Source organism: Theobroma cacao, chromosome 10 (assembly GCF_000208745.1).
Source record: "Theobroma cacao cultivar B97-61/B2 chromosome 10, Criollo_cocoa_genome_V2, whole genome shotgun sequence".
NCBI lineage: Eukaryota > Viridiplantae > Streptophyta > Magnoliopsida > Malvales > Malvaceae > Theobroma > Theobroma cacao.
The window spans coordinates 259,260-274,039 of NC_030859.1; the positions used below are offsets into that span (position 1 = coordinate 259,260).

At 38.0% G+C, this 14,780-nt stretch overlaps 4 protein-coding genes across 4 annotated transcripts; 3 read left to right on the plus strand and 1 right to left on the minus strand.

Moving 5' to 3' along the window:
• LOC18585741 lies at positions 52-1,051 on the minus strand. The gene is made up of 2 exons (XM_007008715.2): positions 692-1,051; positions 52-329 (listed from the first exon to the last, which is right to left on the minus strand). The coding sequence occupies exons 1-2, from the start codon at positions 986-988 to the stop codon at positions 189-191; spliced, it is 438 nt and encodes a 145-aa protein (XP_007008777.2). The 5' UTR covers positions 989-1,051; the 3' UTR covers positions 52-188.
• On the plus strand, positions 1,949-4,795 carry LOC18585742 (beta-xylosidase/alpha-L-arabinofuranosidase 1). The gene is made up of 7 exons (XM_018128737.1): positions 1,949-2,278; positions 2,377-2,682; positions 2,788-2,957; positions 3,042-3,142; positions 3,240-3,581; positions 3,679-4,092; positions 4,182-4,795. Exons 1-7 carry the CDS (start codon positions 1,982-1,984, stop codon positions 4,793-4,795), a joined length of 2,244 nt encoding a protein of 747 aa, XP_017984226.1. The 5' UTR covers positions 1,949-1,981.
• Positions 6,484-10,010, plus strand: LOC18585744 (probable beta-D-xylosidase 5). Its single transcript, XM_018128738.1, has 7 exons — positions 6,484-6,930; positions 7,026-7,331; positions 7,421-7,590; positions 7,675-7,781; positions 7,879-8,220; positions 8,307-8,720; positions 8,826-10,010. Exons 1-7 carry the CDS (start codon positions 6,484-6,486, stop codon positions 9,437-9,439), a joined length of 2,400 nt encoding a protein of 799 aa, XP_017984227.1. The 3' UTR covers positions 9,440-10,010.
• LOC18585745 (beta-xylosidase/alpha-L-arabinofuranosidase 1) lies at positions 11,723-14,537 on the plus strand. The gene is made up of 7 exons (XM_018128739.1): positions 11,723-12,016; positions 12,116-12,421; positions 12,512-12,681; positions 12,769-12,875; positions 12,977-13,318; positions 13,408-13,821; positions 13,924-14,537. The coding sequence occupies exons 1-7, from the start codon at positions 11,723-11,725 to the stop codon at positions 14,535-14,537; spliced, it is 2,247 nt and encodes a 748-aa protein (XP_017984228.1).

A 14,780-nucleotide genomic window follows, 5' to 3' on the forward strand; every position in this document is an offset into this window, starting at 1 on the left:
AAGAACAAACCAATAATTAAATACAAGTGCATGTTATAAACACTGGCATGGTAAAGTTCAAATAAGAAGCCCAAAATCAAATGCTTTTTTCCACAAATTTCATTATTCGGATGGATCTTTCTATGAGTACATCTACATTCAGAAAAAAATTATCCAGTTAATACAAGTATGGAACAAAGATATGCTGCCTACACTTCCCTCTTGGGTCGGTTTCGAGTACGTGGAAGCACGGGTTCTTGCACTATTTCCTCCAAAGAAATTTCACCATCGTCGTCATCATCACCACCATCGTCTTCATCTCCTTCTCTTATTGCTTGATTAATGGTAAGCTGCACCACAAAACCATCCAAGGTTAGATTAAGAATAATACTTAGAATAAGGGCATTGTCTAGAGCAGAAGCTGACACTGGTCAGTATCAATTACACCAACAGGATTAAGGAAAACGTATATGAATACGAAACCATTCCGCACTTTTATCAAACACCCAATGGGCATTACATGCTCCTCAAATTTCCCGTCCCCCTGAATCAACAAATCTGATTCAAAAAGACCCAGATTTTATACGATCTGAATAAGCCCCTCGCTTTAAGCAAACTGAAAATTGCCAAAGAGCCAAGCCCCCAACACGAAGAAGAGGAGAATTCAAAGATAAAAAAAAGGAAAAAGGCATGATTTTTAGATATTGATTACATCTTCGAGGAAGTCTTTGTCAAGCTTATCAGCAATCTTGATAGAAGTGAAGATGGTAACCGCCAGGAGAGACAGCGGGAACACCACCGCAAACACGTAGCTACTGGTGTTGGGACCCGCACGCGTCACCACCGCCAACCCTCTCGGTTTACGGTGATGATATAGGCGGCCGGAGAACGCAACACCCGGCGGAGTTGGCACGTGCAAAGGCCTGGAGGATGTACGTGCGATTGGGGGACAGAGAACGAACGAGGGTGAGAATGAGCTGATGGTGCTGGTGATGGAGACACTCGCCATTGCTGGTACTCGTTGGAAGTTCGGATGGCATTCGCTGCCGTATTTATACGTTTTGAAAGTCAGATAAGGCCGTGTTTGGTTTCCTTACTAGTAGAATTACGTCACTACATTGTTGTTTTCAAAAATAAAAAATACAACACAGCAAACACACCCTAAGCATTAAGATTCATAATTAAAGCTTGACATTGAGAATATCTATATAAATACTATATTATATATACATACATATATATATATATATATGGCATGAGACTCCTAATAAAATTAATAATGTGTGGAAGAGGTTGTAAAAAATTGAAAAATGTCTTGTATTTAAGTCATAATGAATAACAAACAAATTAATAATAATAAACAAGTTAATTAATTAATAACTAGTGATTGTCACACACATGAATTTGATTGAGAAGAAAATTTGGGTAAGAAAGGACAATATATGGATCATGATACCCAAATTTAATATTGTTGATTAGAAGGTTAGTGTTTCTATACCTCCATTAATATCTTTATTCCAACTATCACATATTTGCATGGTTTCTCTTTCTTATTTATTTATTTATTTATTTATTTACTCCCTTCAAATTTATCGGATTAAAGTAAGTGTTATGGAGTAAATAGAGTTTTTTTATTTTGGGAATTTAGATAAAAAAATAGCACTCATAGGTAATAATATTTATCGAATTTTATATGATAGTAGTGTTTATTAAATATTCTAAATATGTTGTTGGTATTAAACTAAACTACTTGATGTGACTGACCTAATATTTCTGTATAAGAAGGGTCAACTATCCTCACATTATCCACAGTCCACAAGCACACACACACAAAAAAAAAGAAAAAAGTTAAACCATGGCTGCACAAAGCGTCAAGGTTCTTCGTATTCTTTTCTTCCTCATTATTTACTTCTTACCAATTTTTGTAGCAGGCGGTGATATTAAGCCAATAGCAGACCTACCTTCATACGTTTGTGATCCTCATAAGTGGGAATTGAGGGGTATGAACATGTCTGCCATTGGATATTGCGACAAAAGCCTTCCATATGAAGTTAGAGCGAAAGACTTGGTGGATAGATTGACATTAGCAGAGAAGGTGCAACAGATGGGAAATAACGCTTCTAGTATACCAAGATTGGGGTTGCCTGCCTATAATTGGTGGTCTGAAGCTTTGCATGGTGTCTCAAATGTTGGCCCTGGCACATTCTTCACTGAGATCGTTCCTGGTGCAACAAGCTTTCCCACCGTTATCCACACAACAGCAGCCTTTAACCAGTCGCTTTGGAATGCCATTGGAAAGGTAGAAATTATTTCACCATCTATATCTAGTTATTTTGTTTTCGTTTTTAATGATAATGAATAACATTGTAACTGTTGTTGTTATATGCATATATACAGGTTGTTTCAACAGAAGCAAGGGCAATGTACAATCTGGGGCAAGGTGGATTAACCTATTGGAGTCCAAACATAAATCCCGTAAGGGACCCTAGATGGGGAAGAATCACCGAGACGTCAGGAGAAGATCCTTTCGTGGTCGGTGTGTATGGCGCTAATTATGTAAGAGGTTTGCAAGATGTTGAAGGACAAGAACATACAGCAGATCCTGGCTCTAGACCTCTTAAGGTTTCAGCATGTTGCAAACATTACGCTGCTTATGATGTTGATAACTGGTATGAGTTTGATCGATTGAAATTTGACGCACAGGTAATTTCAGTGACATATACATATATTAATGAAAATTTCAGTATCATATTGATAGGCAAATTGAAGCTGTTTCTCTTTTTTTTGTTTTTTCCTCTTTTAATGAAGGTGACTGAGCAAGATATGGTTGAAACTTTTCTTCGTCCATTTGAAATGTGTGTTAAAGATGGTGATGTGAGTAGTGTAATGTGCTCTTACAATCAAGTCAACAAAGTTCCAACTTGCGCTGATCCCATTCTTTTAAAACAAACACTCAGAGAAGAGTGGAAACTTAACGGGTATGCAAAAAAGCCGAGTCCTTTTGTTGTCAGAGATGTTGAAATAAATTTTATTTAGTTTAATCTTTTAATCCTCTTTTGCAGATATATAGTTTCAGATTGTGATTCCGTTGAAGTGATACATAAAGAACAGCGTTGGCTTGATGATACACCAGAAGAAGCCGTGGCACAGACCCTAAAAGCAGGCTAGTAGCTAACATATATCAGCCAAATTCATTTTTAAGAGTAATGTTTGTAGTTTGAGCACAGACTAAAGAAGATTTTCTTTCATGCATGTTACAGGTTTAGATCTGGACTGTGGAGTCACTTACCCTAATGCTCTTGAAAATTCAGTCAAGCAAGGAAAAGCTAATGAGGCAGAAATTGATACATCTCTAAAGTACCTCTATGTGGTACTGATGAGGCTTGGATTCTTTGATGGAAGTCCATCTTTTACGTCACTTGGAAAGGATGATGTATGTACTCAAGACCACATTGAATTGGCAGCAGAAGCAGCCAGGGAAGGAATTGTACTTCTCAACAATGTTGATGCAACTTTGCCATTGAACCCTGATGCGTTTAAGACCCTGGCAATAATCGGGCCACTTGCCAATGCTACGAAACAAATGCTCGGAAATTATGAAGGTTGTAACAAGATCATATATAACTGTTACACATTTGATTGCCGTGTTATTGTTCAGTTCATCAATTTACTCAATATTGCTTTCTTTCACTATTGCAGGTTTGCCTTGCCAATATGTTTCTCCACTTTCGGGCTTTTCTGCCTTTGGACAAGTGATATACGAACAAGGATGCCCTAACGTAAAATGCCCGAATGATACCTTGATCTTGCAAGCCACCGAAGCTGCTAAGCAAGCAGATGCTACCATACTTGTAGTGGGTACCGATAGAACAATTGAGGAAGAGTCAAGGGATAGATATGATCTCCTCCTTCCTGGTTTGCAGAAGGATTTGATCAACCAAGTTGCTAATGCCTCCAAAGGTCCAGTAATTCTTGTAGTGATGAGTGCAGGTGGGGTTGATATCTCATTTGCTAAGGATAATAATAGAATCAAAGGAATCTTGTGGGTTGGACATCCTGGACAGGAAGGTGGTCGTGCCATTGCAGATGTTGTCTTCGGAAAATACAATCCTGGTAAGCAGCCATTTTAATGCTTGACTTTACCTAATAAAAAATTGCTTGAAGCATTTTAATCTCATTCTTTTTTTTGTTGCCTTTACCAGGAGGAAGACTACCCCTTACATGGTATACAGCTGATTATGTGAGTAAGCTACCCATGACATCCATGCCATTACGTCCAGTTGAGGAAAAAGGCTACCCTGGAAGAACATACAAATTCTTCAATGGTTCAGTGGTATATCCTTTTGCATATGGACTAAGCTACACAACCTTTAACTACAAGGTGACGACACCCACAAATGTATCCATCCCTATTAAACTGAATAAGAACCAACAATGTCGCGAGTTGGAATTGACGGACACATCCGTCGAGCAACCATGCCCTTCTGTTGTAGTTAATGATTTAACTTGTGAAGATAAAATAGCCTTTGAGGTTGAAGTCCAGAACACAGGCGACAAAGATGGTAATGAAGTGGTGATTGTGTACTCAAAGCCTGCGGAGGGAATTGTGGGAACTCCTTTCAAACAAGTTGTTGGATTTGAAAGAGTTTTTGTTGCTGCAAAGCAGAGTCAAAAGGTTAAGTTTGAGCTGAATGCGTGCAAGAGCCTGAACATTGTCGACAGCAGTGGTTACAGAATTTTGCCCTCTGGGTTGCACAAAATTGCTTTGGGAACATCATCCGAACAAATAGAAGTAGATGTCAGCTTTGCTAGGTAGATAAGTACCAGTTTTTTTTTTTTTCTCAGCAGAAAGTGCCAGTTTTGTTTATACATTTAAAGCATTTTAGGAATTAAGTTGCCTAGGTTTTGATAGGATTGAGTTTAGTTGATTTTGCCTTCTATTTCTTTTAAGTGTTTATGAAATTTTGGTTAATGAATTCAGTCATTTGAAGGTCTATTTACCAGTTTTCCCTTTTGCAAGCCTTCTTTATATATCAACTTGAATGCTTACTGCTGCTCTCACCGCAGGCCAGGATTACAAATGAACAACAAGATATACAATCATAACCACCTAGTCCAAGTTCCCTTATTGATATAATTTCTTAATAATTTATATAATGCCACTCTCATAATCTGGAAATATGACCATATGGACCTTGTTAGGCACATCAAGGAGCAACTGCCTCAAAGAATATTCACTTGCACCAGCTGGGTGTATCAGTTCATCAGTATCAAGATGAAGTATCCAGTCCATTCCTGCGTCCTTGAATTTCAAAATGCAAAATAATAAACTCATATCAAATAAGGTCAGCATACCTTTCCAAGAAAATGGCCATTTCCATATTGAGAGACTGCTTCACTAATAGTTCATAATTGCGTGGCTTGTAAAAGAAACTTGACAGCCATGTTTCATTCCAGATCCGGCTGTTAACCACAAAAAATTGCCAAGAGAATTAAACAAACTCTGACAATAAAGCTACAAAACACAAAACCATTTTGACCAAAAAGAAAATGGAAGTTGTCCCTAAAGAACTGGAAAAGAAACAGTTCATGGGGTAAACATAGATGCATGCACACAAATATAATGAAAGAGAGCATGAAATAGTGCAAAATAAGAACAACTTAACACTAGTAGCCTCCACATACAGCTAAACTGACTCCAAGAAATGTATTTCAATCATCAAAGGATAAATGCTAATTGACCATTTAGCCTGCTGCTCCTCAGGCTCTTTTGTTCTGCATAGAAATTTTACTCCCCGGAGAGCACCAACATATAACTTATGCTATAAGCAATTTGGACCAATGGCAATCACAAGTAAATCAACTGGAACAATTCTAATTATAGTTATGAAAAACAGAACAAAACTAAATCGGAGGAAGCCAAAGGCTTCATAAACTCACAGGAATATATTCCAAAACTCTAGAAAGAGATGAAGCATGCCCTTCCACAAAGAGGAAAAAGGTTGTGACTCCAATAGCCTGATGATAAAACATCCATGGTAAAATCTGATCCAAGCCAGCTGATGTACTTGTTGTAAATACAAATCTGCTATTTGAGAAGCAAAACAGCTAAAGGTTATAAACAAATCACTCCAATTAATTTCTTCTGGAGGAAAAGTCATCTAACAAAAAATAACCAAAAAAAAAAGAAGGTATGAACTTGATTTAGGCCTTCTGTTGATATCGGATGTATGCATGCTTACTATAAAATTGATTTGATAAGGAAGAAAAACACTTGACAAAAGTAACTTTATACAACAGGTCAATATTTTGATTTGGATAAATTATTGTATCCGTAGGTTATCTTTATCAAATTTTATAGTGCTTATCAAATAATCTAATATCTTGTTGACATTAATCTAAACTATTTGATCTGACTGACTTATACTTTTCTATAAGAAGGGTCACCTATCAGATTTTCCCCAGTCCACACGCAGACACAAAAAATTAAAAAAGAGTTAAACCATGGCTGCACAAAGCTTCAATGTTCTTTGCACTCTTTGCCTCGTTATTATTTACTTTTTGCCTATTTGTTTAGCATTTGGTGGTGATCTTAAGCCTATACCAGCACCACCTTCTTACGTTTGTGATCCTAAATTGTGGGAAGCGAGGGGCGTGAACATGGCTGAGATGGGATATTGCGACAAGAGTCTTCCGTATGATGTGAGAGCTAAAGATTTGGTGGATAGAATGACATTAAAAGAGAAGGCGCAACAGATGGGAGATCGGGCTTCTGGTATACCAAGATTGGGGTTGCCTGACTATAAATGGTGGTCTGAAGCTTTGCATGGTGTCTCACATTTTGGCTATGGCGCATTCTTTACTGAGATTGTTCCCGGTGCAACAAGCTTTCCCACCGTTATCCTCACAACAGCAGCCTTTAACCAGTCGCTTTGGAATGCCATTGGAAAGGTAGAAATTATTTCACCATCCACATCTAGTCTTATTTTTTTTTTAAATGACAATGAATAACATCGTAACTGTTGTTGTAATATGCATATATACAGGTTGTTTCAACAGAAGCAAGGGCAATGTACAATCTGGGGCAAGCTGGGTTGACCTTTTGGAGTCCAAACATAAATCCCGTAAGGGACCCAAGATGGGGAAGGATCACCGAGACGTCTGGAGAAGATCCTTTCGTGGTCGGTGTGTATGGCGTTAATTATGTAAGAGGTTTGCAAGATGTTGAAGGACAAGAACATGCAGAAGATCCTGGCTCTAGACCCCTTAAGGTTGCTGCATGCTGCAAACATTACGCTGCTTATGATCTCGATTTGTGGCAAGATGTTAATCGATTCACATTCGATGCACTGGTAATTTCAGTGACATATATGTATATATAAATGAAAACCTATCATATTGATAAGCAAATTGAAGCTGTTTTTCTTTTCTTTGAATGCAGGTGACTGAGCAAGATATGGTGGAAACTTTTGTTCGTCCATTTGAAATGTGTATTAAAGATGGTGATGTGAGTAGTGTAATGTGCTCTTACAATCAAGTCAACAAAATTCCATCTTGCGCTGATCCCATTCTTTTAAAACAAACGATTAGAGAAGAGTGGAAACTTAACGGGTATACAAGAAAACCTAGTTCTTTTGTTGTCAAAGATGTTGAAATAAATTTTATTTTGTTTAATTTTCTAATCCTCTTTTGCAGATACATAATTTCAGATTGTGATGCCATTGAAATGATACATAATGATACAAAAATTAATTGGCTCGGTGATACACCGGAAGATGCCGTGGCACAGACAATCAAAGCAGGCTAGTCGCTAACAAACATTAGCCAAATGCATCTTTAACAGTAATGTTTGTAGTTTGAGCACAGATTAAAGAAGATTTTCTTTCATGCATGTTACAGGTGTAGATCTGGACTGTGGAGTCAATTACCCTAATGCTCTTGAAAATTCAGTCAGGCAAGGAAAAGTTAATGAGGCAGATGTTGATACATCTTTAAAGTACCTCTATACGGTACTAATGAGACTTGGATTCTTTGATGGAAGTCCATCTTTTATGTCACTTGGAAAGAATGATATATGTACCGACAAACACATTGACTTGGCAGTGGAAGCGGCTAGGGAAGGAATCGTACTTCTAAAGAATCTTGATGCAACTTTGCCATTGAACCCTGATGCCTTTAAGACCCTGGCAATAATTGGGCCACATGCCAATGCTACGACTGCAATGATCGGAAATTATGAAGGTTGCAACATCATATATAACGGTTTCCATATTTGATTGCCATTTTATTGTTCAATTACTCAATATTGGTTTCTTCGATTATTGCAGGTAACCCTTGCCGATATGTTTCTCCACTTTTGGGCTTTTCAGCCTTCGGAGAAGTGATATATGAACAGGGATGTCCTGGCGTAAAATGCCCGAATGATACGTTGATCTTGCAAGCCACCGAAGCTGCTAAACAAGCAGATGCTACTATACTTGTGGTCGGTACAGATTTGTCAATTGAGGGAGAGGGACTGGATAGAGATGATCTCCTCCTTCCTGGTTTGCAAAAGGACTTGGTCGAACAAGTTGCTAATGCCTCCAAAGGTCCGGTAATTCTTGTAGTGATGACCGCAGGTGGGGTTGATATCTCATTCGCTAAGGATGATAATAAAATCAAAGGAATCTTGTGGGTTGGACATCCTGGTCAGGAAGGTGGTCGTGCCATTGCAGATGTTGTCTTTGGAAAATGCAATCCTGGTAAGCAGCCATTTTAATGCTTGATTTTCACCAACAGAAAATTACTTAATATAATCACTTAACATGATTTGATTTTTTTTTTCCTTTTTTTGTTGTTTTTACCAGGAGGAAGACTACCACTTACATGGTACACAGCTGATTATGTGGATAAGGTACCCATGACATCCATGCAATTACGTCCATTCGAGGAAAAAGGTTACCCTGGAAGAACATACAAATTCTTCAACGGTTCAACGGTATACCCTTTTGCGTATGGACTAAGCTACACAAGCTTTGACTACAAGGTGACGACACCCACAAATGTATCTATCCCTATTAAACTGAATAATACCCAGCACTGTCGTGAGTTGGAATTGACAGACACATCTGTCCAGCAACCATGCCCTTCTGTTGTGGTTAATGATTTAACTTGTGAAGATAAAATAGCCTTGGAGGTTGAAGTCCAGAATACCGGCGACAAAGATGGTAGCGAAGTCGTGATTGTGTACTCACAGCCTCCGGATGGAATTGTGGGAACTCCTTTTAAACAAGTTGTTGGATTTGAAAGAGTTTTTGTGGCTGCAAAACAGAGTCAAAAGGTTAACTTTGAGCTGAATGCGTGCAAGAGCTTGAACATTGTCGACGGCAGTGGTTACACACTTTTGCCATCTGGGTTGCATAAAATTTTGTTGGGAACATCATCCGAACAAATTGATGTAAATGTCAGCTTTACTAGCTAGATAAGTATCAGATTTGTTGATTCATTTTAGGAATTAAGTTGTTTATTAGTTGGTTTCTAGGAACTTAGAATTAAGTTCATTTGTTTTTTGTTTTGTGCTGTTCTTTTGTATTTTACTCTGTACCGAAATAAGTGTCACCATAATCATCTGAATGGATTAACAATCATGATTCTTAGGCTAGTCTCCTTCTATAGAACTAACTTGGCTCTCTTAATCATGATTTGTACTAGTGAAACTGCATGGGCCAAAGCTTATGCTTAAACCATGTATGAAAGGACAATTTGAAGCATAGAGAATAGCAAATTCTGTGAAAACTTTCTAGTAACTAGTCCAAAAGATCTGAAATACACCAATATGACAGATTTTCTGTTTCATTTCCATATAATGAACTAAGAAATAATGACAACCCCAAATGTCAATACTGTGGTATCTACAGATAAGAATTAAAATACAAGATTTCTTGCTTCAACATCAAGTTGCAGAGCAGAAGTCTCTCTGACTATACACCACAACAAGAAAACTGCCTGCCTGCTCTTTCTCTTGTTTCTTGATTCCATCCCTTCAAAGCAAACCATCCAAAGTAGGAGAAGAGAGAGAAGCATTCACACCAGAAACTCCATCATTCTCTGATGAAGTCGTTATTGTCCATACTGGGGGCTGACAATGGTGGAAGAGCAGCCTCATGAGCTGCACTAGCTTCAATTTCTAGCACCTTCCTAGCAGATGCCTGATGCCAGCTCTTGATGACAAGAGACCAATAGTTCTACGTCAGCAAACTCACACACCAGATTCAAGTTGAAAGGGACAATGAAGCAGTGCACCCAAAAAAAGAAAAAGACGCTGCACTCAAGTATATACCAGTTAAGCATCTCTTCCTCTGTTGCAGTTGAAGCAATGATAAATGCCTGCAATGAATAAAGTTTACATAGACGATGACACAACAGTTAGAAGGAAATGATATAAAAAACAATCATACCAAGCCAAAATATACATCAGAGAGCAATCCAACCACATAAAGCACAAAATTCACCCCACAACATCTGGTCCATGGTCTCAGGATTTGATGAAATCAAGAACCAAGATGGTGCTCACTCATGCCGCATAATACTTACTTGGCTGTGCACTGACCGCCTCACAGGAATATTAACCACAAACTCAGCATATTGCCTTATCAATTGCTTGGAACTTTATCAAACATCAGTCGAAACATTGCTCCCATTTTTATCAGTGTCAATTATTCATCTTCGATGCTTCTAGCTACCTAAATCAAGTATGTAATGGTCTTCCCCTTTAATTTTAGACTCCCCAAATTTCCCAAGAAAAACTTCAGACAGCATGATACCAAAAGTCTGTAACTCCAGTGGTAAATGTTTTAGTAGCTTTTCAAAAAAAAAAATATCTAGTTTAGTACCTTAATAGCTTGTTGTATTTCCCATATTCCAACACTTACAACAACTCGTGAATAGCAGTAGCAAAGATATCAAGATAAACAAAAATACAAGAATAACAGAAGGTACTGAACTTATAGCTCTATCAAATTCCAACATAAAGAATCTTCTGACATCTTCCTTGGTAGGTTTGCAGCCACACTGATCACGTCTAGATGTCAGGTCCGAAAATTTGGCATACGTGAAAGTGTAGAACAGCAACATCCTCCCAATTTGATTTCACTAAAAAAAAATTGTACCGAGTATGATCAGAATGCCATTTCTGTGTACCAATAGACCGGAAATGATAGTGAATAAAAGCTACTATCATTCTCACAAGTCAGGTAGTTTCAATTACTAATGTACCAATGGAAGGTATGAACTTGATTTAGGCCTTCTGTTGATAATGAATGAATGCATGCTCACCATAAAATTGATTTGATAAGAAAGAAAACCACTTTACAAAAAAATATCATAAAGCAGAAACTTTTAAATTCCAACAACTGGTCAATTTTTAGATTTGGATAAAAATATAGTGCTCATAGCTTTATCAAATTTTACATGATAGTGCTTATCAAATTTTACATGATAGTGCTTATCAAATAATCTAATATCTTGTTGAATTATACTTTTCTATAAGAAGGGTCATCTATCCTCACATTCTCCACAGTCCACACGCAGACACAAAAAAAGTTAAACCATGGCTGCACAGAGCTTCAATGTTCTTTGTGCTCTTTCCCTCGTTATTATTTACTTTTTACCTATTTGTTTAGCATTTGGTGGTGATCTTAAGCAGCAAGGAGACCCACCTTCTATAGTTTGTGATCCTCACGAGTGGGAAGCGAGGAATGTGAACATGTCTGACATAGGATATTGCGACACAAGTCTTCCATATGAAGTTAGAGCTAAAGACTTGGTGGATAGAATGAATTTAACAGAGAAGGTGCATTGGATGGGAGACAACGTTTCTAAGCCTATACCAAGATTTAGGTTGCCCAAATATCAATGGTGGTCTGAAGCTTTGCATGGTGTCGCACATGTCGGCCGCGGCACATTCTTTACTGAGCTTGTTCCTGGTGCAACAAGCTTTCCTACCGTTATCCACACAACTGCATCCTTTAATAAGTCGCTTTGGAATGCCATTGGAAAGGTAGGAATTGTTTCACAATGTACATCGGTTTTTTTTTTTTGGCTTTTTTGATGATAGTGAATAACATTGTAACTGTTGTTGTTATATGCATATATACAGGTCGTTTCAACAGAAGCAAGGGCAATGTACAATCTGGGGCAAGGTGGGTTAACCTATTGGAGTCCAAACATAAATCCCGTAAGGGACCCTAGATGGGGAAGGATCACCGAGACGTCTGGAGAAGATCCTTTCGTGGTCGGTGTGTATGGCGTTAATTATGTAAGAGGTTTGCAAGATATTGAAGGACAAGAACATACAGCAGATCCTGGCTCTAGGCCTCTTAAGGTTTCTGCATGTTGCAAACATTTCGCTGCTTATGATCTTGATAACTGGAAGAAAGTTAATCGACAGACATTCGATGCACAGGTAAATTCAGTGCAGTATATGTATATATAGATGAAAACGTCGGCATCATATTGATAAGCAAATTGAAGTTTTTTTCTTGTTTGAATGAAGGTGACTGAGCAAGATATGGTGGAAACTTTTCTTCGTCCATTTGAAATGTGTGTTAGAGATGGTGATGTGAGCAGCGTAATGTGCTCTTTCAATAAAGTCAACAAAGTTCCAACTTGCGCTGATCCCTTTCTTTTGAAAAAAACATTCAGAGAAGAGTGGAAACTTAACGGGTATACAAGAAAACCTACTAGTCCTTTTGTTGTCAGAGATGTTGAAATAAATTTTATTTACTTTGATTTTTTAATCCTGTTTTGCAGATATATAGTTGCAGATTGTGATTCCATTGAAGTGATGCACAACGATAACAAAATGAATTGGCTCGGTGATACACCGGAAGATGCCGTGGCGCAGACACTAAAAGCAGGCTAGTAGCTGATATATATTGGCTAAATGCAATTTTTAAGAGTAATGTTTATAGTTTGAGCACAGACTAAAGAAGATTTTCTTTCATGCATGTTGTTGCAGGTTTAGATCTGGATTGTGGAGACACTTACCCTAAGTCTCTTGAAAAGTCAGTCAAGCAAGGAAAAGTTAATGAGGCAGATGTTGATAAGTCTTTAAAGTACCTCTTTGTGGTACTAATGAGGCTTGGATTCTTCGATGGAAGTCCATCTTTTAAGTCACTTGGAAAGAAAGATATATGTACACAAGAACACGTTGAATTGGCAGGGCAAGCAGCTAGGGAAGGAATTGTACTTCTCAACAATGTTGATGCAACTTTGCCATTGAACCCTGAAGCGTTTAAGACCCTGGCAATAATCGGGCCACTTGCCAACGCTACGAAACAAATGCTCGGAAATTATGAAGGTTGTAACAATATCATATATAACAGTTTTCACATTTGATTGCCATGTAATTGTTCAGTTACTCAATGTTGGTTTCTTCCATTATTGCAGGTAACCCTTGCCGATATGTTTCTCCACTTTCGGGCTTTTCTGCCTTTGGAGAAGTGATATACGCAGAGGGATGTCCTGGCCTAAATTGCCCGAATGATACGAAGATCACGGAAGCCACTGAAGCTGCTAAACAAGCAGATGCTACTATACTTGTGGTCGGTACAGATTTATCAATTGAGAGAGAGGATCATGATAGAAATGATCTCCTCCTTCCTGGTTTGCAACAGGACTTGGTCGAACAAGTTGCTAATGCCTCCAAAGGTCCCGTAATTCTTGTAGTGATGACTGCAGGTGGGGTTGATATCTCATTTGCTAAGGATGATAATAAAATCAAAGGAATCTTGTGGGTTGGACATCCTGGACAGGAAGGTGGTCGTGCCATTGCAGATGTTGTCTTTGGAAAGTACAATCCTGGTAAGCAGCCATTTTAATGCTTGATTTTCACCAACAGAAAATTACTTAATTTCAGCACTTAACATGATTTGATTTTTTTTTCCTTTTCTTTTTTTTTACCAGGAGGAAGACTACCCGTTACATGGTATACAGCTGATTATGTGGATAAGCTACCCATGACATCCATGCAATTACGTCCAGTCGAGGAAAAAGGTTACCCTGGAAGAACATACAAATTCTTTAATGGTTCAACGGTATATCCTTTTGCCTATGGACTAAGCTACACAAGCTTTAACTACAAGTTGACGACACCCACAAATGTATCTATCCCTATTAAACTGAATAATACCCAGCACTGTCACGAGTTGGAATTGACAGACACATCTGTCCAGCAACCATGCCCTTCTGTTGTGGTTAATGATTTAACTTGTGAAGATAAAATAGCCTTGGAGGTTGAAGTCCAGAATACCGGCGACAAAGATGGTAGTGAAGTGGTGATTGTGTACTCAAAGCCTCCGGATGGAATCGTCGGAACTCCTTTTCAACAGGTTGTTGAATTTGAAAGAGTTTTTGTTGCTGCTAAACAGAGTCAAAAGGTTAACTTTGAGCTCAATGTCTGCAAGAGCTTGAACATTGTCGACAGCAGTGGTTACAAAGTTTTGCCATCTGGATTGCATAAAATTATGTTGGGAACATCATCTGAACAAATTGATGTAAATGTTAGCTTTGCTAGTTAGATAAGTATCAGATTTGTTGATTCACTTCAGGAATTAAGTTGTTTATTAGTTGGTTTTTAGGAACTTAGGATTAAGTTCAGTTGTTTTTCGTTTTGTGCTGTTCTTTTGTATTTTACTCTGTACCAAAATAAGTGTCACCATAATCATCTGAATGGTTTAACAATCATGCTATTCTCGTTTTATAGATCTAACTTGGCTCTCATAATCATGATTTGTCCTAGTGAAATTGCAAAGGCCAAAGCT